Source organism: Penicillium psychrosexuale, assembly GCF_028828465.1.
Source record: "Penicillium psychrosexuale strain IBT 29551 chromosome Unknown utg000003l, whole genome shotgun sequence".
In the NCBI taxonomy this organism is placed as follows: Eukaryota; Fungi; Ascomycota; class Eurotiomycetes; order Eurotiales; family Aspergillaceae; genus Penicillium; species Penicillium psychrosexuale.
The window spans coordinates 4,823,982-4,847,814 of NW_026643188.1; the positions used below are offsets into that span (position 1 = coordinate 4,823,982).

Sequence of the window (23,833 nt, forward strand, 5' to 3'; positions counted from 1 at the left end):
CACATTGACCGGCGCAAGATAAGCTTGTCGGAGTCCACGAGGCTGGATCGGATGATCCAGGGTGGACGTTGTCTACATTGATGTATTGGGATCAATGTCTTCTTCTTCCTCCTCTCACCACACCATTATCATCCCCGCCCAACCGCAGCGCGAAACCAGTACACCTGCGGTCCGGGCTGTTTTTGGTTTATCATTTTCAGAAAAAAAAAACACAAAGCAAACGCAATGACCAAGTCTCACCAGACCGGAAAAAGTCAAGCGAAAGAACAAGTAGAGCAAACAACCTAGCAAGGTCCAGGACCTGCCAGACAAACACCATCTACCGGCGGACAACAATACCCTGACGACGAACGGCATTGCGAGCACGGCGGTACTCCTCATCACTCTCGCACTCAGACTCAGAACAGCTGTCATCAGAAGACTGGTATCCACAGCGGGTACCACCACAGTCAAGCTTGACACGGTCGCCCTTGCGGGTGATACCGTAGCGCTGGCAGCGGCAGTGCACGGGCGGGTCGCTCATAGACGAGAGCGAGGAAGGCGAAGTCGAGCCCGACGACGACCGCGACGAAACAGACGACCCGGCCGAGCTGGGCGGGCTGTTCGAGTACGAGTACTCGTCTGACAGACGGGAGCCGGCGAAGCGGCGGGTCAGCTCGTCGACGGTCGGGGGGAAGTCTGCTTCGCGGAGTTGGCGCGAGGCGTAGTTCTTTGTTGGCTTGGGGTGCTGGATGCGCGAGGGGGACAGGGCGCGACCGGTCACAACGTCGGCGCGGCTGGTCTTCGGGGCGGAGGACCGGCTGGTGGGCTTGCCGCCGGGGACATCGAGGATGTTGAGCTTGCGGCCGGTGGTTGGCTCGACGGTGTATTCCACGGCGGGGTCGTGCGATACGTGGTACCCGTCCATCATGTAGTAGTACCAGTAGCGGCCTCCGAGTTGGAGCATTGAGGTCTGGAAGCGGAACTTGCCGACCCAGGCGCCGGGCTTGCCTTCGCTGGAGAGGGGGATCTGGCGTTGGTAGTTGTCCCATGAACCGACCAGGTGGACGGTCTTGACGTTGGACGAGGTCCGGAGGGAGAACTTGAGTTGAACGGCGGCCATGATGAATCAAATGTATCAAAAAAAAAGTTGTTTAAAAAAAGGTGTCGTAGGGAGCAGAAGATCAAGAGTATCGTATAGTTAGAACAACCTAAAACTGCCAGAGTTTGGTTGTCAAGTCGGGATATTGGACTCTTTGATCTTTGGGGAACCGGTCCGACAAAGAAGAAGATAATCGAGCGAGATTATATTAAAGGGTTTGTTGTAGATGTCTGTTGAACAGCGGAATCAAGTCGACCGGCGACAAGTAGACTGTAAATAGTTGTAAAATCCGAGGAAATCCGTAGCAAGTAAATCTCAAAGAGCACAGCTCGTTTGAGGGTAGAAAGGGTAAAGAATATTAGAATAGTATAGAAGATAAAGAAAGAAACAAAAGTCCAGGCAACCAGTGCTCAGGATAACTCGAATAGGACAGAGAAACACAACAAACGCTCGCTGAAGAAGAAAAAAGAGAAGAAATCTGCCTCGAGGTGGCTATGGCATTCTTTTAAGCCGGTCAATTCGATCAGCAGTGCAGATTCCATCCTGGAACTTGGGCGCGTAACTGACGATGTTGGTTGGTTGGATGCAAGTTGCACTGTGATGTGCTGCCCTCATGCCTCTGGCCAATGACTGGCCAGGATTTAACGCTGGTGGCCGGACTAGAAGAGGGGAGAGTTTGTGAATACGAAAGGCCATTGTCCAAGCAGGGCCAGGGATTCGAAGTCTGAAGAAGTTGTCAGCCTCGATAGATTAATTGTGGCGGGGTCTTTTTTTTTTCTTTTTCCGTATGATATTGCAGGGTATTGAAAGCCTAATAGTATAAGTAGAACATATAAGATTTTCTGGATATGAACAAGCAAAGTAATATTCTGCAATCATTTCTCTGTGCGACAGATTCAATTGATAATTGAACGAAAGGCAGACAGACAGTACTAAAAATAAATAAGTAGAGGGGTCCTTACGTGTAATCGTCCTCGCTAAAGTCATCGAAAATCCAGTTTTCTTGAATCCTTGTTCTCTCCTCCTCCGTTTCTGCCGCATCAAGAGCGTCCGCTCTCAATTTTCTCTTGCGTGCTTTTGCTTCGTCATAGTGTGCAACAGGTAGTTACCCACCCCTTATGACCAACTCTAATAGCTTCCTGGCAAGCCTAGAACTACGTATCAGCGACTGCGCCCATTCTAGTCGCAGACATTCAATCAACTCATTATCTGTAAAAGAAATTGGATAGGGTACCTTCGCGTTATGGCTTACCTCTGCCAACTTACTAAATAGAGTAACTAGATCTGCTTTTAATATTATATTATCACCGTCCTATATATTACTAGCGTGATGGAAAAGGCGTCGTTATAAAGTACTAAACTCATGGGTCAAGGCATCGTAATACCCTAGATTAATGTCTACTGTCATTTTGATATAGAGATAGTGAAGTTGACGTCTGCGTAGGGTTTCTACTTACTGGATATTTTTCTATATCTGTCATTTCATTAAAATTATTCGGTAAAGTCGGGATTCGTAGTGACTCCGAAACTTTATTACTATAGTTTTATAGACTGTCGGGAATAGCACATTGAAGGAATAATAGAAGAATTGTGGTATGCTGCCAATCAATTATCCCTTTGATTTCCATATTATTAGAAATAAATATGTTATTTGGTTGAAGATCGGGATGTCGTATAGTAGGACGTTGGAGGGCTGGACAGTCTCGAGGTATAAGATAAGGAGCAATCTGGAGGTAATTTTGTAGAGCCATGATATGATCAAAGTAGGACTGAGCTTGGTAACTATATAGCTCTCGGCGAAGACGCTGAAAAGGTTGAAGAGCCCAATTGAAGTAAATTGAAATGCATTCTGAATAAAGGCCAAGTTCTCGAGCGAAAACTGGCTATTTCTGCATCTAGTATGGAGTATACACACTTGACATACCTAAGGCATCAGCTTCTCCTATATATCAGGCATTATGGCTAGCTCGTTCTTTATGTACCAATCAAAATGCATTTATACGATATACTCACGTAGATAATGATCATTCAGGCCTTGAGTATATAGGCAGAGCAGATATCTCTGTCTAAGCATCCACCTTTCTCTGGCTTCCAAAACATATACTAGATGCGGTCACTCGCGTCCTTTGGAGCTATTTCACTCGCGCTAGCAATCGAGAGACCGATCAGTATTAGTCTTATCGAGATGCCAAAAAGAGAAAGCGTTCTAGACGCTGTGCGGCTATCGGGCAGGCGTTGGCTCCTATTACATGACTGAAAGCCTGAAGCTATCTAGATCTTAGCATAAAAGAGGGCGTATGGAACCCCGCCATAACTCATAAATAACAACTCTGGACGATCTGACACGACTCCTGAGTTTGTATCTATCTATTTGAAGGGTCCCAGTATGAGTAATATATTTCTCTACTGGATAATATAGACATTACTACATCCCAAAGTTGATACAAGGCAGATCAGAATACAACATCTTGGACAGGCTGCAATGTCGGAGTACATTGTCAAAGTATATCCCAACGGAATCGATCGTATTCATTGCTTCCCCCTGTATAAATGATGATTTTATAAGCCTGAAATTAGACTGACGCATGAAGCCCTCTCGCATTCTGTCCACTAAGGCTATTAAGGTTTGCCAAGATATTTGAGCCGCACATCACGACTCCACCTAGGCACCTTTTCATCAACCCTCGATTCACTGCTTTAGGCAAATTTGCCACTACCTACATAATGGGGATATGACACCGAGTTCAATATCCAACCATATCCCAAGAATAGCTACATCGACTCAGATGTTCCACACAAGAGCCGTAATCTTGGTACATATTCTTAGAGATACAATGGGAGCCTAGCTGTTCAATCCATCTGTCCTGGGTGAAGAAAGCCAAAACATGGGTCTACAAGTTGCATGCTTGATGAATAAAGTACAAGACTTAGGGACGAAGGACCCGGGTGAAAGCATTTAACGCGCAATTCCATAGTTGAAACAATAATTAGGCCATGCAGGGTATACCGCAAGAGTGAGTTATCAATTCTTAATACAGTTTTCATATGTATACAAAAGTGGCAAGAGAAGGACTTCCTACAACCTTTGAAATGGTATGATATTGACCTAAATTTGATATGACGCACTGGCAGTTAGAGACTGCCGTAGACCACATTTCTAACCAACACTTGATACATGGTTTATCCGCTTTCAAAAAGCGTATTCCTTCTCTAATTTATAGACAGTAGTTCCAGTAATCTAGAATGTTCAAGGTAGGAACAAACGTCTATACTTCGGACGTTCACGGCGCCGATCCGAAGATGAGTCAGTAATGAGTCAGCAACCTTCGACTTCAACCAATTTGTTCCCAATGATAAGTGTCCAAATATCAACGCAAGTACAGGTCAGGCGTTCATCTGGTCATTTATCATCGACATCAAAAGATCAGCATCAAAATAAGCGTTTACATCGAACCCGGTTGAGCTGCACATCACCCCCTCAGTATCCCGATAGGAGCCACCTTCAACCTAGCCTGCGACCGAATCCAAAATGGCACACGGTGCGGAGGACTGCGCAACTGTTCTGGAGCAGTTTGTCCACGATGTGGCAAATCTCCCGGCCGAGCTCAACCACCTCATGGAGGAAATTCAGGCTAAGGACAAGCTTATGCAGGAATGCCGCGCTACAATCAACTCGCGCGACAGCAGCATTCAGAAGTTCATCAAACTGAACGGCAGTCTAACACTGAACCCAAAGGAAGAACCATACAGCAAGACTATTCTACAAAATATGGATAAATCACACGAGCTGCAGAACGAGAAGATCCAGCTTAGCGAGAAGGCATGCGTCCTCCTTGATCGCCAGATAAAACGACTCGACGTGCGCATTCGCGATCTAGTCAACGAAGGTCTCCTCACCAACGACCCGCCTCTCCCTTCCCTCTTCGACTCCAAAAACAAATACCGCAACCCACCCAAGATCTTCCTCCCTGACTCCACCCCCTCCGACTCCACCGCGTACTCAACACCCCTCAACCCAACTTCCGGAAACGCGAATGCCATCCTGGCTGCTGCGCAGCGCTTGAACCAATCCACAGCACCTCGTGTTACCGGCTCCGCTGCGCAGCTTGGACAAACCACAGCACGCAGCTCTGCACCTGCTACACCCGCTGCTGCTGTCGTGCACCTTCAGCAACGCCAACGTGAATCCTCCGCCGGCGCAGTGGACAGCAAGCGCCGCCGCTTGAACCCATCCCTCAACACCCTTCCCGCAGCCTCGTCGAACCTTCGCCAGTCCTCCATGGGCCCTGGTACACCGAAGCCGGGCACACCGGCTGGCAGCCGTGCAGGCAGTGCCGGCCCTCGTTCTAGCATGGGCATCAAGAAGGCATTGACCAAAAAGGTCGCACCGCATCATCAAGTCAAGAAGCTGAAGACTGCCAGCGGAAAGCCGATCAAGCGCTCTTCTAGTGCTAGTGGTCGTATCAAGGCTTCGAAGAAATCTCCCAATGGAGAGGGCGATGAGGATGATGACTCCATGCTCAGCAGTGCCGATACATCGGACTCCGACAAGAGTGACGGTGCTGCTGATGAGGATGTCGATGATGAGGACGAGGATGAGGGTAACGAGGATTCGAAGGTCTATTGTACCTGTCGCACTGTTAGTCATGGGGATATGGTGGCTTGCGACAATGATGAGTGTCCCTATGAGTGGTTCCACTGGAAGTGTGTTGGCTTGACGCGAGAGCCTGTTGGGACTTGGTACTGTGACGAGTGCAGACGTACTCTAGGCAAGTGATCCTGTTCTTTTTCTATGATCTGTATGACGGTTGATATACCCATGGCGTTTGTGTACTTGTTGGGATGGACTAGACAAAGATATGTACTTCTTACCAATTTTACTGCATGATTTAAATCTGTTTAAACGGAATCAATTTCATATTCTGCCTATTCTAGACAAAAATCGATACTAATCCCCAAGGGAAAAGGATAACAAGAAGCAGAGATCCCACCCTAGGTATCCATTCCCAGCTATAGCCAAGCGTATGTCCAAGCCGTGCCCATCCAGCGCCCAATATATCCCCAGGGTCACAGGGAGCCGGAGCCTAACCAAATCAAGTCGAAAACGCCATCGCTATGCACATATCCCCTTTTTTTTGTTTCTTCCATGCAAACATGTTGGCACACAGGCGCACACAGTGCGCCGAAAGTCAGAAATTAGATATTCGTGGAAAAGCCATTGCTCACCAGTCCACTCAAAACCCAAGCCCATTGTTCAGCCACGGGTCGAAGTACTCGCAGGTCTCGGGGCTTACCGCGCCGCCTGGCGCGCACAACCGGAACACTGGGCACTGGCCGCAAGGGGCTTCTGTCATGCCGTTCTTCACGAGGTGCTTGTTTGCAACGGAGAGATCGTCGCCCTCGATGGGTGGCTTGCGGGACTGGTTCGCTTTTACGGCGTCGGGGCTTTTGAGAGATCTATACCACTCGCCGTTGCCTAATGCGACGAGCTTGTTGTCGTAACAGAGCATTTCGAGGAGTTGCACAACGCTCTCTTCGCCCAGGCGGACAGGAGTGATGCCGCTCTCGTTGACTGCCGAGGCGATCTGCGCCACGGTCGGGTATCCCGCGTAGCCATGGGGGTAGGGGAGGTAGGTTTTCTCATCGGTCTTGACGTCCACCTTGCCCGAGGCGGTTTTGATGCGCTTCTTGCGGTCTGAGGCGGGGACTTCGTACCAGCTTTTCCGGCTCACGGTGTACTCGATGTACCCTGCGACGCTGTTGATGAAGTTGGCATCCAGTACACCGTCCGTGAACCAGGCTCCTCCGGTTACTTCTTCACTTGGAGCAAGCCCGGCCAACATGTACATCTTGCGGCTGGGGTATTTCACATTGTGGAGAGATTTGATGTAGTTTTTTCCTTCGAGGGATTTCAGGCATCGATCGAGGATCGACTTGTGCAGGTTCGTGCGGTTTCCAATGTGCCGCACCCAGATGCCTGTTCGTTCTGTGGAGTGGATGACATTGTAGACCATGGCCTCGTCCGGGGTAAGGTTGCGGAGCCTGGAAAGGAGGAGGGGTTAGTTATCTGCTTTATCGACTGAGATATGTCTGCAATTCCTACTTCTCGGCATCCTCGCGGTCAATGAGCTTCCATGTGAGCTTTCCATCTTTTTGGAGGAGGCGAAACAGATTTTGATTGACGAGGCTCTGGGTGCATTCTAGCAGTAGCGCGACGTCGTTCTTTGGGATCACTTTGAGATTGAGGAAGTCGTTCTGATAGAACAAGTGATCGGGGTCAAACTCATTCACGCATGCATCGTAGAGCTTTGAGGCAAGCTCGGCCACTTGGGACCCCGCGGAGGCCATTGTTGGAGATGCGACGGAGATATCAGGCAAAATCAAGGTTCATTCGAAGAGGCTCGTGGGTTTTCATGTTCAAGGAAGGGTGCTAGAGCCAGGGAGTAAGTTAGAGGACCATGGTGCGTCGATGTCGGCAAATTTGAGTCACAAAAGAATCACAAATGGTGTTTTTTTGGCGACTTTTTCTCGGCGGGGACCGACTTTGACCCAAAAGGGTTTAGCCCCGTGAAGCTTCAAGTGTCAGCGTGTGTGCCTGAGGCTTAAAGAATATATGCCTGAGGCAGTAGATAGCAACGGAAATTTCGAGAAGCTCCGGCCGTTGAGCTCATGACCTCAGCACTTTCAGTTCCTTGTGATCTTATTTTTGATCTGCATTTCTCCCTTTTCTGAGCAATTTAGCATATCACTACAAAATGGCTGACGCTTTGAAGGCAGAAGGCAACAAGGCCTTTTCTGCTAAGGACTATCCTACTGCTATGTACGCGCTACCCCACCTTTAACACTGTGACTTCGTCAAAGCAGAAACTGATAAAAACCAGTGAGAAATTCTCTGAGGCCCTTGCTATCGAACCCGAAAACCACATCCTCTACTCCAACCGCTCTGCCGTCTACTCCGCCCAGCACGAATATCAAAAAGCCCTCGAAGATGCCGAGAAGGCGATCGAGATCAAGCCCGATTGGTCCAAGGGCCATGCCCGCAAGGGTGCTGCGTACCGCGGCCTCGGAGATCTGTGTACGTTATTCTAGTTATGCCCGAATTGGTGGGATAATTGGCATTGTGACAAGGTGCTAACTGATGGCAGTGGCTGCGCATGATGCCTATGACGAGGCCCTGAAGATCGAGCCCGGCAACGCACAGGCCAAGTCCGGTATGGAGGCGACCCAGCGCGCCATCAATGCGGAGGCTACCGCAGATGGTGTCAGTGGAGACCCAACAGGAGGTCTCGGTGGAATGTTCAACGACCCGGCTCTGTTCCAGAAGTTGGCCAACAACCCCAAGACCGCCGCCCTGCTGGGAGATGCCGAGTTCATGGCTAAGCTGCAGAAGATACAACAGAACCCTAACAGTGTCGGAGAGGAAATCCGCGACCCGCGCTTCCTTCAGGTTATGAGTGTGCTTCTCGGTATTGATATGAACTTCGGTGGCGAGGGAGCGGAGCCTCCTATTCCTTCTGCTAAACCCAGCACCTCGCAGCCCAAGAAGGAGCCCACCCCGGAGCCTGAGCCAGTAGACGAGGAGGCAATCGCCAAGAAGCAGGCCAAGGAGGCTGCTGATGCTGAGAAGAAGATTGGTAACGATTTCTACAAGAAGAAGCAGTTCGATGAGGCCATTGAGCACTATACCAAGGCTTGGGACTTGTTCAAGGATATCACCTACCTGAACAACATTGGTGCTGCCAAGTTCGAGAAGGCCGATTACCAAGGCGCAATCGAGATCTGCCAAAAGGCTACCGAAGAGGGCCGCGACTTGCGTGCCGACTTCACGCTGATGGCCAAGGCCTATACCCGAATTGGTTCTGCACACGAGAAGCTGGGCGACCTCGCGCAGGCCATCGAATTCTACAACAAGTCGCTCATGGAGCACCGCACCCCTGATACCCTGACCAAGCTCCGTAACGCCGAGAAGACCAAGATCACGACCGAGAGGAACGCTTACGTTGACCCTGCCGAGGCCGAGAAGGCTCGCGAGCTTGGCCAGCAGAAGTTCCAGGAAGGCGACTGGCCCGGTGCCGTTGACGCTTTCACCGAGATGACCAAGCGTGCTCCCGACGACCCCCGCGGTTACTCTAACCGTGCCGCAGCCCTCATCAAGCTCATGGCATTCCCCGGTGCCGTGCAGGACTGCGACGAGGCCATTAAGCGCGATGCCAAATTCATCCGCGCGTACATGCGCAAGGGCGCTGCCCTTATCGCCATGAAGGAATACAACCGTGCCCTGGACACATTCACCGAGGCCGCCGACCACGACGACGGCAAGCATGCTCGCGAGATCGAGCAGCAGCAGCAGAAGTGCCTGGACGCCCAGTTCAGCGCTCGCGCTGGTGAGACCGAGGAGCAGACCATGGCTCGTATCCAAAATGACCCCGACGTAAGATCTAATATCTCCTGCACCGGATTATTCAGCATGAAGTTTACTAACATTTTCTCCAGATCATGGCCGTCCTCCAGGACCCCGTTATGCAGAGCATTCTCCAGCAGGCTAAGAGCGACCCCGCTGCCCTGCAGGAGCACATGAAGAACTCGCAGGTACGGATGAAGATCCAGAAGCTGATGGCTGCTGGCGTTATCCGTATGGGGCGGTAAATGCTATAAGGGTGTAGAGCATTCGAGGGATTTGAATACGAATTGACACGATATATTTTTGCCAGCATATTTCTTAGTTTCTAAAATTCCATTCTGCTTATATGCATTTGATCTTCTGGAGTAGTAGCCAGCCAGTAGTGATGCTTCCTGTAATTACTGCAAATACAAGGTTGTATGAACGAGTCCTCGGGAAACATGTATCCTCTCAGTCTGCATGATATATATCAGCCACAATATCTAGCAGCAGGCACCAGCCCCAACATACAGACACCAGCCCCGACATTAATATACAATTCTTATAAAACCTCGGCCTCAGCTCGGGCCCGTGGTCTTCATCTGGCAATTCTCAAGCCGAAAAAAAAAAAAAAAAGACAAAAAAGGCAAAAAAGCGCCACACAAGTGGGCGAGTGGGGGTTCCCAATAAGAGAACGACAAGATCTAACCGAACTACTTTATCTACCAATCATAACATGACCATTGAAGGATTCAATCTCTTCGTTTGTGTTATATATTGTTGCACAGACACAGAATATACCCGATACACACGGCTGGGAGTGGAAATAGCCCCTCAGGACCAAATGCAAGTCTAGATGTGATATGATAGATCAATTCGGCATGCAGCACTTGGCTTGTCTATCACTAAGTATTTAGGTTGTATAATCGTACAATGTACGTACTCCATCGAGGTTCCTCGGTAAAGAATACCCATTCTCCATATCCAAAGAACACCTTTGGTGGATACACAGAGTAGACTTGGCCGATCTACCTAATCGGGATTAGGGCACGATGCGAGGTCGATAGCGTGCGATGTGACCAAGTTTTTCATTACATTCTCTGGATGCATGCCACGTGTACCTTAAGAGCTGAGATTGTTCTAGGTGAGGTACGTAGACAATGACGACATACCATATACATATACTAGTTAGTATAAGATGCCCCTATATTGTACTCCGTACGGGCTGCATATCTCGTTGCCTAGAAAGGTAAGGTAGGGCTAGATCGATAGCCTACAAAGTACAAAGTACTAGATCCGCAAATAAAAAAGGGGCATTGAACCCAGGAGATGTCCGGAGTGCCCTAGAATCCATGGAAATCGGAATTTATCCCCTCCATTGACCCTCAACTGACCCTCTACGGAGTATTGCTGACCCTCTATTGACCCTCTGTGGCTGTGCTGAAAGCTCGGAGTTTAGCCTGTCATTCCCCTGACCTCCTCAATTGACAGATTTTGATTGTACTAGACAATTGAACCGGTACGGATATAGTCTTGTAGAATCACCTCATAGACTCATACTCCCTAGACTCATATGTGTTGTATCTGCTCTCTATATGCTAAAGTGAGGAATCTGACCCAGCTCCGACGTACGTCACTGATCTTCGATCGACCTCGGTGTTCGCGATCTCCGATCTCCCCTTTTCGTTCTCTTTTCTTTCTTTTTATTGGGCTTTCAATTCTCGGAATTAATAATTTACCTAAAGATACATAAGGTATTTAATAGTAATATCCATTGGCGTATCGTAAAGAATTCCAGCCACAGTTCCCCTTGACGCAAGCGGCTGGGCAACTTGAGCTGTGCCCTTGGTCCCACTCCTCTCCTCTTCCAAGGTTCTCTTGTTTTTCTCTTTCTCTCTCTCTCTCGATAACTCTGTACCCTGGTATACAATAGCATACCAGGCCACCTCTTCGACTACGACCTCACGCAATCCCGGTACGTTAATTGGTAGACCTGCGCAAGTCAGCAGTCAGCATTCTTCCCCTCACCCCAGGTTCCTCTGAATCCAATCTGACCACCCTCTAGAATATCCCCGGCTCTCCCAATTCCTCCCGACCAGAACACAGCACCAACCGGCGATATGGCGTCCGCCGACGCGGCTAAGACGGATATGAGGATGGAGGGTACCATCGAGGCCGCCCAGGAATTGCAAAAGGACCCGGAATCACAGGTTAACCCGGATGTCATTGAGAAAATGGCGGTCGACGAAGCCCAAAATGCCGGCTCGGCTGCATACCAATTCGACCCCGATGCCACGCCGGAAGACAAGGCCAATGCTGCTAAGGCGGTATGTGTCGCATCAAGTCCGAGTTGTGTTCGGCGCAATCACCATGCTAACTGCTGGTCTTTCGTCTAGCGATTGCCGCCTAATTTTCACCATCCCCATCAAGCCACCGGCGTTGCTGTCCTGACGGATAAGGTGAGGATAACTGGTTTTCGCGATGCGCTTTCGATCTACATCCTAACCCTACTTAGACCGACGGCAAAGCAGACTATGAGCTCCCTCCACCGGAATCCGCGACCGCCATTTTGGCCGAGGAAGCCACACGAGAAGATGCGGGTGAGAAGCCCGTCGATGAGGATCTTCGATGGGCGCGCGACAGAACGGGTTGGGCCCCAAAGTTCGTCGATGAGAAGCTCGCGGCGACTTTGGCTGAGGAAGGCACATTACTGGATCACGAGACGTTCTTGGAGGGGAGAATCCCTGATAAGTTCTTTGGCGACTGGTATCATAATTGCGGGGTTATCATCTTCGCCTGCCTGGCCTCATGGATTGTCGCTGTTCTAGGCGGTGGTATAGGCTGGGTTCTTATGGTCATGGCAGCATGCAGCACCTACTACCGTACCTCCATTCGACGAGTGCGCCGGAACTTCCGTGACGATATCAGCCGTGAAATGTCCAAGCAGCGCCTCGAGACTGACACCGAGAGCCTCGAGTGGATCAACAGCTTCCTCGTCAAGTTCTGGCCTATCTATGCCCCCGTTTTGTGTGACACTATTATCAACACCGTCGACCAGGTCCTTAGTACTTCTACTCCCGCCTTCTTAGATAGCTTGCGCCTCAAAACCTTCATCCTCGGTACCAAGCCTCCTCGCCTGGAGCACGTCAAGACCTACCCCAAGACTGACCCGGATACCGTCATCATGGACTGGAAATTCAGCTTTACTCCGAATGACATTACGGATTTGACTTCGCGCCAAACAAAGGACAAGATCAACCCCAAGGTCGTGTTGGAGGTTCGTGTCGGCAAGGGTGTCGTGAGCAAGGGCCTCGACGTGATTGTTCAGGACATGGCTTGCACGGGCTTGATGCGTGTCAAGGTCAAGCTTCAGATTCCATTCCCCCACATCGAGCGTGTGGACGTCTGCTTCCTGGACAAGCCCGAAATCGATTACGTCTGCAAGCCTCTCGGTGGTGATCACCTTGGATTCGATATCAACTTCATTCCCGGTCTGGAGTCATTTATTAAAGACCAGATTCACGCCAACTTGCAGCCCATGATGTACGATCCGAACGTGTTCCCGATTGAAATTGCTAAGATGCTTGCTGGAAACCCTGTCGACCAGGCTATCGGTGTGGTCGCCATTACTCTGCACGGTGCTCAACAGCTCAAGAACCCGGATAAGTTCTCTGGCACTCCTGATCCGTACGCCGTGGTGTCTTTGAACAACCGTACTGAGCTCGGCCGCACAAAGACCATCCATGATACCGACAGCCCCCGTTGGAATGAGACAATTTACGTGATCATTACCTCCTTCTCTGATGCCTTGTCTATTGCTGCGTATGACTGGAACGAGTACCGCAAGGATAAGGAAATGGGTGTTGCTAGCTTCGCATTGGACAAACTCGAGCAGGAGCCTATTCAGGAGGGGATCTATCTGGAAGTGCAAGCCAGTGGCCGCCACCGCGGTGCTATTCAAGCCGATATCCGCTTCTTCCCCGTTCTCGAGGGACGAAAGAACGAGGCTGGAGAGGATGAACCCGCCCCCGAAATCAACACCGGTATCGCTCAGTTCACCGTGGAGCAGGCCAAGGACCTTGACGGAAGCAAGAGTCTGGTTGGAAAGCTGAACCCTTACGGTGTCCTGCTTCTCAACGGAAAGGAGATTCACATTACGAAAAAGCTCAAGCGTACCAACAACCCCATCTTCCAGAATGCCTCCAAGGAGTTCCTCGTCACAGACCGAAAGAATGCTCGTTTAGGTCTTATCCTCAAAGACGACCGCGATATCATGCAGGATCCCATTATCGGCCGCTACCAGATCAAGATGAACGACATGCTGAAGATGATGGAGCGTGGCCAGCAATGGTTCCATCTCCACGGTGCCAAGGAGGGACGCGTCAAGTTGACTCTACACTGGAAGCCCGTCGAGCTGGGGGGCATTGGCAGCGCTGGCTACATTGACCCTATTGGTGTCATGCGCTTCCACTTCAAGCGTGCGACTAACCTGCGCAACTTGGAAGCTATGGGCAAGTCTGACCCCTACGTTCGTGTGCTGCTTTCCGGTGTGACTCGTGGCCGCACAGTCACCTTCCGCAACAACCTCAATCCCGAATGGGACGAGGTTGTCTACGTGCCTATTCGCAGCCCCCGCGAGAAGGTGACCGTGGAGGTCATGGACGAGGAGACTATCAACAAGGACCGAACTCTTGGTTGGTGTGAACTCAATGCATCCGACTTTGTTCGCGAGGCGGAGAGCGGTGGATATGAGATCGACGACGAGAAGCAGGATATTACCAGCGGTCTCAAGATCAGCGGCGGCTCTCCCAAGGGAGAAATCGTCTACAATGTCTCCTTCTTCCCGTCTGTGCCAGTTGTCAACCCCGAGGACGAAGCTGAGGAGGAAGAAGAATCCACAGAGCTTCCTGCTACTCCTGGTCCGGACTCCACCGAATTCCCGAAGAAGGCTTTGCACTCGAAGTCTGCTAGCGTTGACTCGAAGGCCTCGAAGGCCTCAAAGGCTGTGTCTAACGGCGCTGCACCCGTAACTAACGGAACTACCAATGGCGAGCCCGCTACTAACGGGCGCACCAGTCTTGAAACCACTACATCCCGCCCACTCACAAGTAGCCAGTCTGAAACCGCGTCTGTTCGGTCGGTTAAATCCATTCCCCGCACTTTCGTCTCTGCGGAGGATCTCCCGAAATATGGTATGTTTTGCTTCGATATTCACGGGAATAGCACAAAGCTAATTGACCATAGAATCCGGTTTCATTGTCTTCAAGTTCCTCGAGGGCAAGCTGGCCGTTCCCCATGTCCAGTTGGAAGTCTTGATGGACGATTACATGTTCCCTTCATATGTCTCATCCAAGATCCATACAACGACTGCACAGTTCACCGACGTCGGCGAGGCATTCGTTCGCGAACTCGAGTTCTCCAAGATTACGTTGCGGCTCGTCAACAAGGAGAATCCCAAAGACTCCAGTGAGGAGCACACAGTCGCCAAGCTGACTGGTGACACACTGCCCACACTGATGCGCATGCTGTACACGCCCACCGAGCTTATCCTCCGCTCCAACTCTGGCGAGGTGAGCAAGGTCACTGTCAGCGCCCGGTACATTCCGACGGAAATGAAGCTCGACCCAACGGAGAGCATCAACAACATGGGCACCCTGCGCGTTGACGTCCACGATGCCGCTGAGCTGCCCGCTGCCGACCGCAACGGATTCAGCGACCCATTCTGCAAGTTCCGCCTGGACGACGAGACCGTGTTCAAGACCAAAGTCCAGAAGAAGACCCTGCATCCGGCCTGGAACGAGTACTTCGAAACCCCCATAAAATCCCGCATCGGCGCAAACTTCCACGTGGATGTGTACGACTGGGACTTTGGTGATAAGGCCGACTTCCTTGGTGCCACGGCAATCGACCTGGAATCCCTGGAGCCTTTCCAAGCGAAGGAAGTGACTCTGCCCCTCGACGGCAAATCAGGCGCAATCCGTCTGAGCCTGCTCTTCAAACCTACCTACGTGATCCGCGCCCGCCAAGGCTCCTCCACCTTCTCCGGCACCTTCGCCGTCCCCGGAAAGATCGTCGGCGCGCCCGTTAAAGGTGTTGGTTTCGTCGGTGGCAACGTCGTCCGCGGCGCCTCCTTCCTAAAGCACGGCCTGATGTCGCGCATCCACAAGGAGAAAGGCGAAGACACCGCCTCCATTATGAACAGCATCGAGGAACCTGACACCGTCAGGGGCGAGCGGTTGACCCCAGCCGCCTCCCTCACCGAAGTCTCCTCTTCCCCCGCCACCCCGCAGAAGGAACACAGCCGCAACCGAAGCACAGCCTCGCAGTTCGGCGATCGCCTCAGCGTCTTCGGTGGGGGTGGCTCCGGTGAAAAGGGCACCGCCAACATCACTGTCGTTTCCGCTGCTAACTTCCCCAACGACTCCAATCTCCGCGTCATCATCCGTCTCCAGGGTTCCAAGGGCGCCAAGGATGTCCACAAGACGAAGGCTCACAAGAACCCCTCTGGCTCAGTCACCTACGACGACTCATTCCGCGTCCCCAACACCACCGCCGACGCCCAGTACCAGGTCCGTGTCGTCAACCATGCCACGTTCGGCTCGGACGATGTCCTCGGCGAAGCGCCGTTCTTCGTTGACGATCAGGGTTCCGTCGCCGGCCAGGATAAGGTTATTACCGTTGGCGACGGTGTCGTTACCATTCGTTCCAGCTTTGCGCTTGCAGATGGTGGCTTGAGACCTACTACGTCACACTCGACCGGTCCCCCCGATGCCAGTGATGGTGGAGGGAGTCCTGATTCGAAAAAGACGCCCCGTCGCAGCTTCTTGAGTAAGAGGGCTGTTAGCGGTGTCTAAATCACTCCTTTACTCTTATTATCCGCTTTGGAATTCCTTTGCCTGTTCATGGTGAAGAGTATATGAAAATATGAATTGTTTCCGCATGTTACTAATTGTGTTTTGTTTGTGCTTGTTGTGATATCCTTTTCTTCTCGTTTTTTTTCCCACTCCTATCAATATGAATTCAATTGTTGAGATGGCCCCGGGACTCCTTGAGACATCTACCACGTAGTATAAAATAAGCGAGTAAAAATAGTCGAGAATCAATAGTTTGCGCCACACAAAAAGACCGAGAACAAGACTGAGTCTGAGACCTGAGACTGATGTCTCAGGTTGGTATCTTAAAGGGGCTTCCGATACGGACACACTCGTATTTCATGTGGTATGCCCATTGCATTCTCATGGCTTTATATTAAACTAAGATTGGTCTCGGGCCTTCTCTGCAACCCGAGTATAATTTCCCGAAATTTGGTCTGCACAGCCTGGATGATCTGCACTTTGATGCTTAGGCCTCTTGGAGTGTTTAGTGAGTACATATACCGTAGTATGTTGTACTACTATGTTGTAGTGTAGTGTAGATATAGATGGTAGTGGTAGGGATAGGGAATACTACATAAAGATGCCTGATATTCAGCATTTTATTTTTAGATCCATACGGAGTATATTAACCTCATTTATTTAGAAGAGGCGTTGTGGAGTCGATAATTTACAGTCCCACTTGCAGTTGCCACTTTGACTGGAAGTTGGTTTGCAACATACAATATAGGAAATACTACAACATATGGGATGCAATTAGTACTAGTCTAGAAGAATTTGAATCTACATTTGCTGTACTCTGTAGTAGGGATTGTGATAATAGGGATTCAAGGAGAAAATTCTACCTGCATTCTGTGCTTCGTACTACAGACTTAGCTATATTGTATATTGATATAGGTCAGGTGAACATCATCCCGACTATGCATCTATATTCTTGCTTGGAATAGCACATAATTAGGCGAATCGGCCGAGGTTTGTTCGAAACAATTGAAACTGAAACAAAAAAGGAGGAGAGCTTGTATTCGGTGGGGCTTGTTCCTATTTGTAGGGACTAGCTCTTCTCTAAGGTGGGGAGGGAAAAGGGGTCTGGATTGTTAGTGGACTTGTGTACTCCGGGCTTAGGGGTATAGTGGATGGTGAGTGGTTCTGATGGCAATCCTGTCTAACTGTCACTTCCTACGCGTAGGCTTAATAGTAACGTGCATGTCGGTGCTGGTTCCCGAGCTCCAGCCCGTGGGCATGTCAGTGGCTGGCAACTGACGACATCGGGATGTAAGGAGGACTGAGCGAGATAAGAGAATAGGAATGGGGGATGACAGTCTCTAGAGACGCTGGAGGAAGAGGCACAGTAGGAACAGTAGGAAGAACAGAGAATGCAGGAGACGATCCGCAGATTATTTATGGATGTTGGCATATAAAGTGGACGTAAATACCCAAATCGGTGCAAATAACAAATACAATCTAGAAATCACGGGGTCTCTCTCCCCCACTCCATCTCCCTTTTCTTCCCTCTCTCTTTCGTTTATAACCTTTGGACATCCTCTCTCCTCCCCCTCTTCATTTCTGTCCTTAGGAATTGATCTGTGAGTTGTCCTCCATACCCGCCCAATGACGACAGCTTGACATCCAATGGATCGACAAAGTGGCGAACCCCCTCCTTTCTGAGCGAGCTTGAGCTGAGCTTTTTAAATGGAGCCACGTTGCCCTTTTCTTCCTTGAATCTACCACTGACCGTCGATTTCCTTTAATATAGCCAGTTTCCTCCGAATCCATACCCATATCTCATAAACCATAACTCATAATGGCCTCTAAGGCTCTTCCCACTCACCTTCGAGCCCCTGTCGAAAGCGAGGGCTTTGGTGGAAAGCACCATGGCAAGTCGCAGTCGCACATGGTAAGTTCTCTTCAGGCGGTGAATCCTCGAATCTCTGTGTCTTGAAGCTTCGTTCTTGCCTTTTTGGGTTGTTCCTGCCGTTTTTGGGTTGCGCTTTCCTGCGCTTTCCTGGACGCGTCTTGACGAGGCCACAACATCTTCCTCTTTTGCTCCTTTCCTCTTCTCCTCTTCCCCTCTTTTCTTCCCTTTCTCATCCATCGCTACACTGTTATCATTGCTCCATTGCTTGTATTTTGAGAAGCCCCATTCAATTGTCTCTATCTATCCCTTTCCTTATCATGGCTACTTTGGCCCCCCCGTTTGGTCCAGAGCTGACGCGTGAAACCTCCAACCAGGCATTTGAGAATGCCTCGACTAGTGTCGCCGCCTCGCAAATGCGCAATGCCCTGAACGCCCTCGGCGACAGCGTCACCGACCCCAAGGAGAAGAAGCGTTTCGAAGCCGAGATGGACAACTTTTTCGCCCTGTTCCGCCGTTTCCTTAACGACAAGGCCAAGGGAACATCCGTCAACTGGGATAAGATCGCCCCTCCTCAGCCTTCCCAGGTGGTTGGCTACGATGACCTCGGTGCGGACGCCTCCGTCGAGTTCCTGAACAAGCTGGCTGTTGTCAAGCTGAACGGTGGTCTCGGTACCTCCATGGGTTGCGTTGGTCCGAAGTCCGTCATTGAGGTCCGTGAGGGCATGTCCTTCCTCGATCTCTCTGTGCGCCAGATCGAGCACCTTAACCGTAGCTTCAACGTCAACGTGCCCTTCGTCCTCATGAACTCCTTCAACACCGATCAGGATACCCAGTCCATTATCAAGAAGTATGAGGGCCACAACGTCGACATCATCACCTTCAACCAGTCGCGCTACCCCCGCATCATCAAGGACTCGCTCCTGCCCGCCCCCAAGAGCTTCGACTCTCCCCTCCAGGATTGGTACCCTCCCGGACACGGTGACGTTTTCGAGTCCCTGTACAACTCCGGCACTCTCGACAAGCTGATTGAGCGTGGTATCGAGTACATCTTCCTGTCCAACGCCGACAACCTCGGTGCGGTGGTTGATCTCCGCATCTTGCAGCACATGGTTGACTCCCAGGCCGAGTACATCATGGAGTTGACTGACAAGACCAAGGCTGACGTCAAGGGTGGTACCATTATTGATTCCGACGGAAAGGTCCGCCTGCTCGAGATTGCTCAGGTGCCCAAGGAGCACGTCAACGAGTTCAAGTCCATCAAGAAGTTCAAGTACTTCAACACCAACAACATCTGGCTGAACGTCCAGGCCATCAAGCGTGTCGTTGAGGAGAACGAGTTGGAGATGGAGATCATCCCTAACGAGAAATCTATTCCTGCCGATAAGAAGGGTGAGGCCGATCAGGCTATCTACCAGCTGGAGACCGCCGTCGGTGCGGCCATCCGCCACTTCCACAACGCCCACGGTGTCAACGTGCCCCGTCGCCGCTTCTTGCCCGTCAAGACCTGCTCCGATCTGCTGGTCGTCAAGTCTGACCTGTACCGTCTCGAGCACGGCCAGTTGGTCATGGACCCCAACCGCTTCGGTGGTGTCCCCGTCATCAAGCTCGGTTCCGACTTCAAGAAGGTCTCCGACTTCCAGAAGCGCATTACCAGCATTCCTCGTATCGTCGAGCTGGACCACCTCACTATTACCGGACCGGTTAACCTCGGCCGCAACGTCACCCTCAAGGGAACTGTTATCATTGTCGCCTCCGAGGGCAGCACCATTGACATTCCCCCTGGATCCGTGCTTGAGAACTGCGTTGTGCAGGGTAGCCTGAGAATCCTCGAGCACTAGATGTTGTCGTTTGATTCTTCTGTCCTGCCTGGTTTGCAAACCCGTCGCAGTCTTTGGTTTTTCTTGTTTTAACTGGTGCATCCGAGGCTATGGATTCCATGGAGTATTCAAAGGAAGTACTTGTATTACATTACAATAATCCAGCGTCTTTTTTCTTTCTTTTCTATTGGGTTGTTTTTAGTCTAGACCTGACTTTGATTCCCAAGTACTGTGACTGTTGCTCCGGGCCATTCTCAATGCACCAATACAAGTTTGTTCATTTGCAAAGGATCCCTACATGTATGTAGATAGTGTAGTTGTAGTTGTATGCCTACGCCTCGGTACTTTCTTCCGCTATCAACTCGATATAGCCCCAAGCGTAGAACTCCAACACCTCATTTAGCCTCGATATCACGAAATCCAGCTTCAAATACAAGCAACACATTTCAAATACAAAATCGCCATTGCCTTCAGGCAAATGAACACCTATGATAATAGGCGGGGGAAAGTTCCCCATGATATACTCCCAACGTCATTCGCCGCAGAATAAGCCCTACTAAACCGTATCAAAGCAGAGGAGAATCTCAAGTAAATCGTCCTACAATCATTCGAAACAGGAATATACTTTGCAACAATATGCATTCCTGATCTTGTACAGTGTCAACATTGTTTATTTGTATATTGCCAACAGTACATATTCGACTGTATATCTGACGCCTTTTTATATATTCTTTCTTTTTTACATACGCTTCTTCACATATTGGACGAATATCTTTTATATATTTGCATCTTATATTCTACATTTCGCTCAAAAGAAACGCAAACGCAAAAGGAAAAGCACACCGAAATCCACCTGCTCATGTCGGTATGAGTGGGCATCACCGCCGTCTTGTAACCGGTCCCTCGCCTTCGGAGGAGGAACATGACCACGACAACTACCATGAAAATGATCTTGAAAATGGCAGTCCACCCACCGAGGAAGGTAAGGGTTCTGGTACGTGGAAGAAGAGAGTTTCGACTGCGTGTCTGGCTTGTAAGAAGTCGAAGAGGAAGGTGAGATATATGATACACTACTCTACACTACATCTATACATATGGATATAACGACCAACTAACACCCCAACCCAGTGCTCCGGCACATCCCCCTGCGCAAACTGCCAGACCTTCAAAAGAGTCTGCATCTTCGACGAATCCCTCGACCAACGCCGACGCGTAGCCGCAAAACGCACAGCAGACGAGCTCTCCTACCACCGCGACCTCCTCTCGGACCTCTTCAAGCTCGTCCGCGAAGCAAACGAAGCAGATGCCCTCTATCTCCTAACGATAATCCGCCACAATGCCCCCGCCGATGAAATCCGCGCCTACATAAACGAAACACTCGCGTCCATCACATCAACCACTGATACATCGACATCCACGGCGCACAAGCAGGAAACCGTCGCGAAGCTGGAAGATATGCGCCAGCTTCTCAATGTCGAGGGTACGGGTCCCACTTTCAGAAGGAAGGTTATGGATATCCATTACCTGTGTGACTCAGCGCCTTGTGAGGTGCCTGCGGCGCCGTGGACGAGGGTTACTGCTGATGCGGATCTGGTGTCGCATCTTGTTTCGTTGTATTTTGCGTGGGATTGGCCGTTTACGGCAGTTTTGGACAAGGAGGTTTTTGTTAGGCATATGGCGAAGGGGGTGTTGGGGTCGGAGTTTTGTAGCCCGTTTTTGGTTAATGCGGTGCTCAGTAATGCTTGTGTGGGTATTTCCTTTCTCACATTATTTCGGTTTGAGGTTTGGTGTTGGTTCAGTTGCTGATTGGTTTGTTTAGTACTTCTCTGAGTTCTCCGAGGCTTATGTTGTTCCTGGCGATATCTCTTCAAAAGGGAGTGGTTTTCTTGCCGAGGCAGAGAGGTTGAGAGGCGAAGAGAGTTCGCAGCCTAGTTTGCCAGGTTTGCAGGGGACGTTGTTGATGTATGAGAGGTTTGTATAGACATCTTGTCCTAGTGGCTAGGGCCTTTCTGACAAAGATAGATATGCAATGTCCCGCGAAGACGATCTGGGCTATATCATGCTGCACCAGGCTATCCAAATGGGCGAGGCACTGGGCCTGGTCGGCAGCACAGGACCTAGAATGGCTTCGGCTGAGTTATCCCAGGACATGGATATCTCGTGCAAGCGCACAGCTTGGGGTCTGTTCAACGTCGACACGTAAGTGAATACCGCTAGCACCTCACCCTTCGAACTCAAACTCACACCTGCAGCATGGTCCACACATCCTTCCTCCGTCCAAGTCTCATCGACCATGTCAACATGGCCCGTTTGGATATCAACCAGCCCGAAGACAAAGCCCTCTGGCAGCCATATCCAACCCACCGCGACCCGCGCCTGTCATTCTTCAGTCAGTACTTCGACGAAGCATGCAACCTGTCGACGATTGCGCGCGATATCTCGCGCAACATGTTCGCAGACCACAGGAGCAAGACTGGCCTCGGCCCTATCCACCGCCAGAGCCGTGAGGATCTGTACGACCGTATCCGTCGCTGGCACGATCTTCTCCCGGAGGACTTTGATGTGCGGTATAGACCGGCTCCGCATATTATCTTGCTGAAGTGAGTAGCATGCCCACATTATTTTGTGTACCGGAAGAAAAGTAAAAATACTCATCCCACACAGAATGCGCTACCACGCCCTCATCATAAATCTCTTCAGCTGCATCTCCGAAGATGAAGTCCCGCCCACACCCTTCGAGCCCAAAACACCGGAAAGCACGCCGCGCCATAGCCCTGAGAGAAAATATAACGCGCGGGAAGTAACGCAGAGCGCGGCCCGCGGCATCGCTGCCCTAACGCGTCTCCACAGACGCGAGTTCGGGGTTAGTCGCGCGCACCAGTTTGCGATGTATGCAATCAACCTGGCGCTGTTTACGATGCTCGAGCAAGACTCGTTTGATGTGCTGGATGAGGATTTCCTCATTCTTTCGAGTGCATTCTCGGTTGTTGCGAGTCGATCTGCGCTGGGGAGGAATCTGTTCCATATTTTCCGACAATCGGTCAGGGCAAAGGCGCAGGGCTATCGGATTCGGGAGAGTTCTGTGCCTGATGAGTTGAAGGATTTGTTTGATGAGGCTTCGAAGGAAAGGGGGTGTGATCGATTTGATGAGTATGCTGATGGACTTGAGAAGTTAAATCAGAAGGAAAAGTATCATGGGATTGGAGATGGGAATGGTAAAGGATTGCAGGATTATCCTGGACTTGGACTTTCCGATATGTTGGATCGATATGAGAGTCTTAGTCTTGGGAAGGACGATGTTCTGGTTGAGAGGTATCGACCTGTTGGATGTTGATGGGAGACCGTACGATGCACTATCCTCGGCATCCTCGTCATCTCGGTCATAGTCATATGTCTCCAGGCACATTTGCCTTCACAGAGTGGCGACACGGTTGTATGGATTTGCTCCATAGATCTAGATCGTCCAGATAAGTTGATAAGTTCAGGGCAATGTATAAGCTGACACCAAGGAGGAACACCACGGAATGTGACAGTTACCGACACGCCACAGCGAATTATGGACAGTCTCAGATCCCCAGGAGTTCATAGGTAGGAGTTGGTTGACTTGGAGGTTGGCTGAAGTTGAGATGTTGTCTGACGTCAAATCGGCAGTTCATCCACCCGCCAAGTGAATGTCATCTCCACGCTCGTCCATTTTAGTCCATCTTCATCCCAGTTGAGATATTTTGACAGTTAAAACATTGGAAACAAATCAGCAATTGTTGTTTCCCTGTTTGTGCTGGAATGTTTTTGCCGTGGCTTTGTTCCGCCTTTCTTACCTTGTACCCT

At 50.5% G+C, this 23,833-nt stretch overlaps 7 protein-coding genes across 7 annotated transcripts; 5 read left to right on the forward strand and 2 right to left on the reverse strand.

Moving 5' to 3' along the window:
- Positions 1 to 319: 319 nt before the first annotated feature.
- esdC (GTP-binding protein EsdC) lies at positions 320 to 1,102 on the reverse strand (the record flags this gene model as incomplete). Its single annotated transcript, XM_057186607.1, has 1 exon — positions 320 to 1,102. One exon carries the CDS (start codon positions 1,100 to 1,102, stop codon positions 320 to 322), a length of 783 nt encoding a protein of 260 aa, XP_057043377.1.
- Positions 1,103 to 4,610: 3,508 nt separating this feature from the next.
- Positions 4,611 to 5,858, forward strand: N7518_005681 (putative PHD finger domain protein; the record flags this gene model as incomplete). The annotated part of the gene is made up of 1 exon (XM_057186608.1): positions 4,611 to 5,858. One exon carries the CDS (start codon positions 4,611 to 4,613, stop codon positions 5,856 to 5,858), a length of 1,248 nt encoding a protein of 415 aa, XP_057043378.1.
- Positions 5,859 to 6,315: 457 nt separating this feature from the next.
- Positions 6,316 to 7,429, reverse strand: N7518_005682 (RPC34 RNA polymerase subunit family protein; the record flags this gene model as incomplete). Its single annotated transcript, XM_057186609.1, has 2 exons — positions 6,316 to 7,123; positions 7,185 to 7,429. The coding sequence occupies 2 exons, from the start codon at positions 7,427 to 7,429 to the stop codon at positions 6,316 to 6,318; spliced, it is 1,053 nt and encodes a 350-aa protein (XP_057043379.1).
- Positions 7,430 to 7,836: 407 nt separating this feature from the next.
- sti1 (Hsp90 cochaperone STI1) lies at positions 7,837 to 9,727 on the forward strand (the record flags this gene model as incomplete). Its single annotated transcript, XM_057186610.1, has 4 exons — positions 7,837 to 7,901; positions 7,963 to 8,156; positions 8,227 to 9,512; positions 9,575 to 9,727. The coding sequence occupies 4 exons, from the start codon at positions 7,837 to 7,839 to the stop codon at positions 9,725 to 9,727; spliced, it is 1,698 nt and encodes a 565-aa protein (XP_057043380.1).
- A 1,854-nt stretch (positions 9,728 to 11,581) lies between these two features.
- Positions 11,582 to 16,315, forward strand: N7518_005684 (uncharacterized protein; the record flags this gene model as incomplete). Its single annotated transcript, XM_057186611.1, has 4 exons — positions 11,582 to 11,788; positions 11,858 to 11,920; positions 11,977 to 14,653; positions 14,706 to 16,315. The coding sequence occupies 4 exons, from the start codon at positions 11,582 to 11,584 to the stop codon at positions 16,313 to 16,315; spliced, it is 4,557 nt and encodes a 1,518-aa protein (XP_057043381.1).
- Positions 16,316 to 18,134: 1,819 nt separating this feature from the next.
- ugp1 (UTP glucose-1-phosphate uridylyltransferase) lies at positions 18,135 to 20,026 on the forward strand (the record flags this gene model as incomplete). Its single annotated transcript, XM_057186612.1, has 2 exons — positions 18,135 to 18,227; positions 18,563 to 20,026. The coding sequence occupies 2 exons, from the start codon at positions 18,135 to 18,137 to the stop codon at positions 20,024 to 20,026; spliced, it is 1,557 nt and encodes a 518-aa protein (XP_057043382.1).
- An 846-nt stretch (positions 20,027 to 20,872) lies between these two features.
- N7518_005686 (transcriptional regulator family TF) lies at positions 20,873 to 23,339 on the forward strand (the record flags this gene model as incomplete). The annotated part of the gene is made up of 6 exons (XM_057186613.1): positions 20,873 to 21,058; positions 21,134 to 21,751; positions 21,825 to 21,976; positions 22,028 to 22,204; positions 22,258 to 22,605; positions 22,670 to 23,339. 6 exons carry the CDS (start codon positions 20,873 to 20,875, stop codon positions 23,337 to 23,339), a joined length of 2,151 nt encoding a protein of 716 aa, XP_057043383.1.
- Between the last annotated feature and the right edge of the window lie 494 nt (positions 23,340 to 23,833).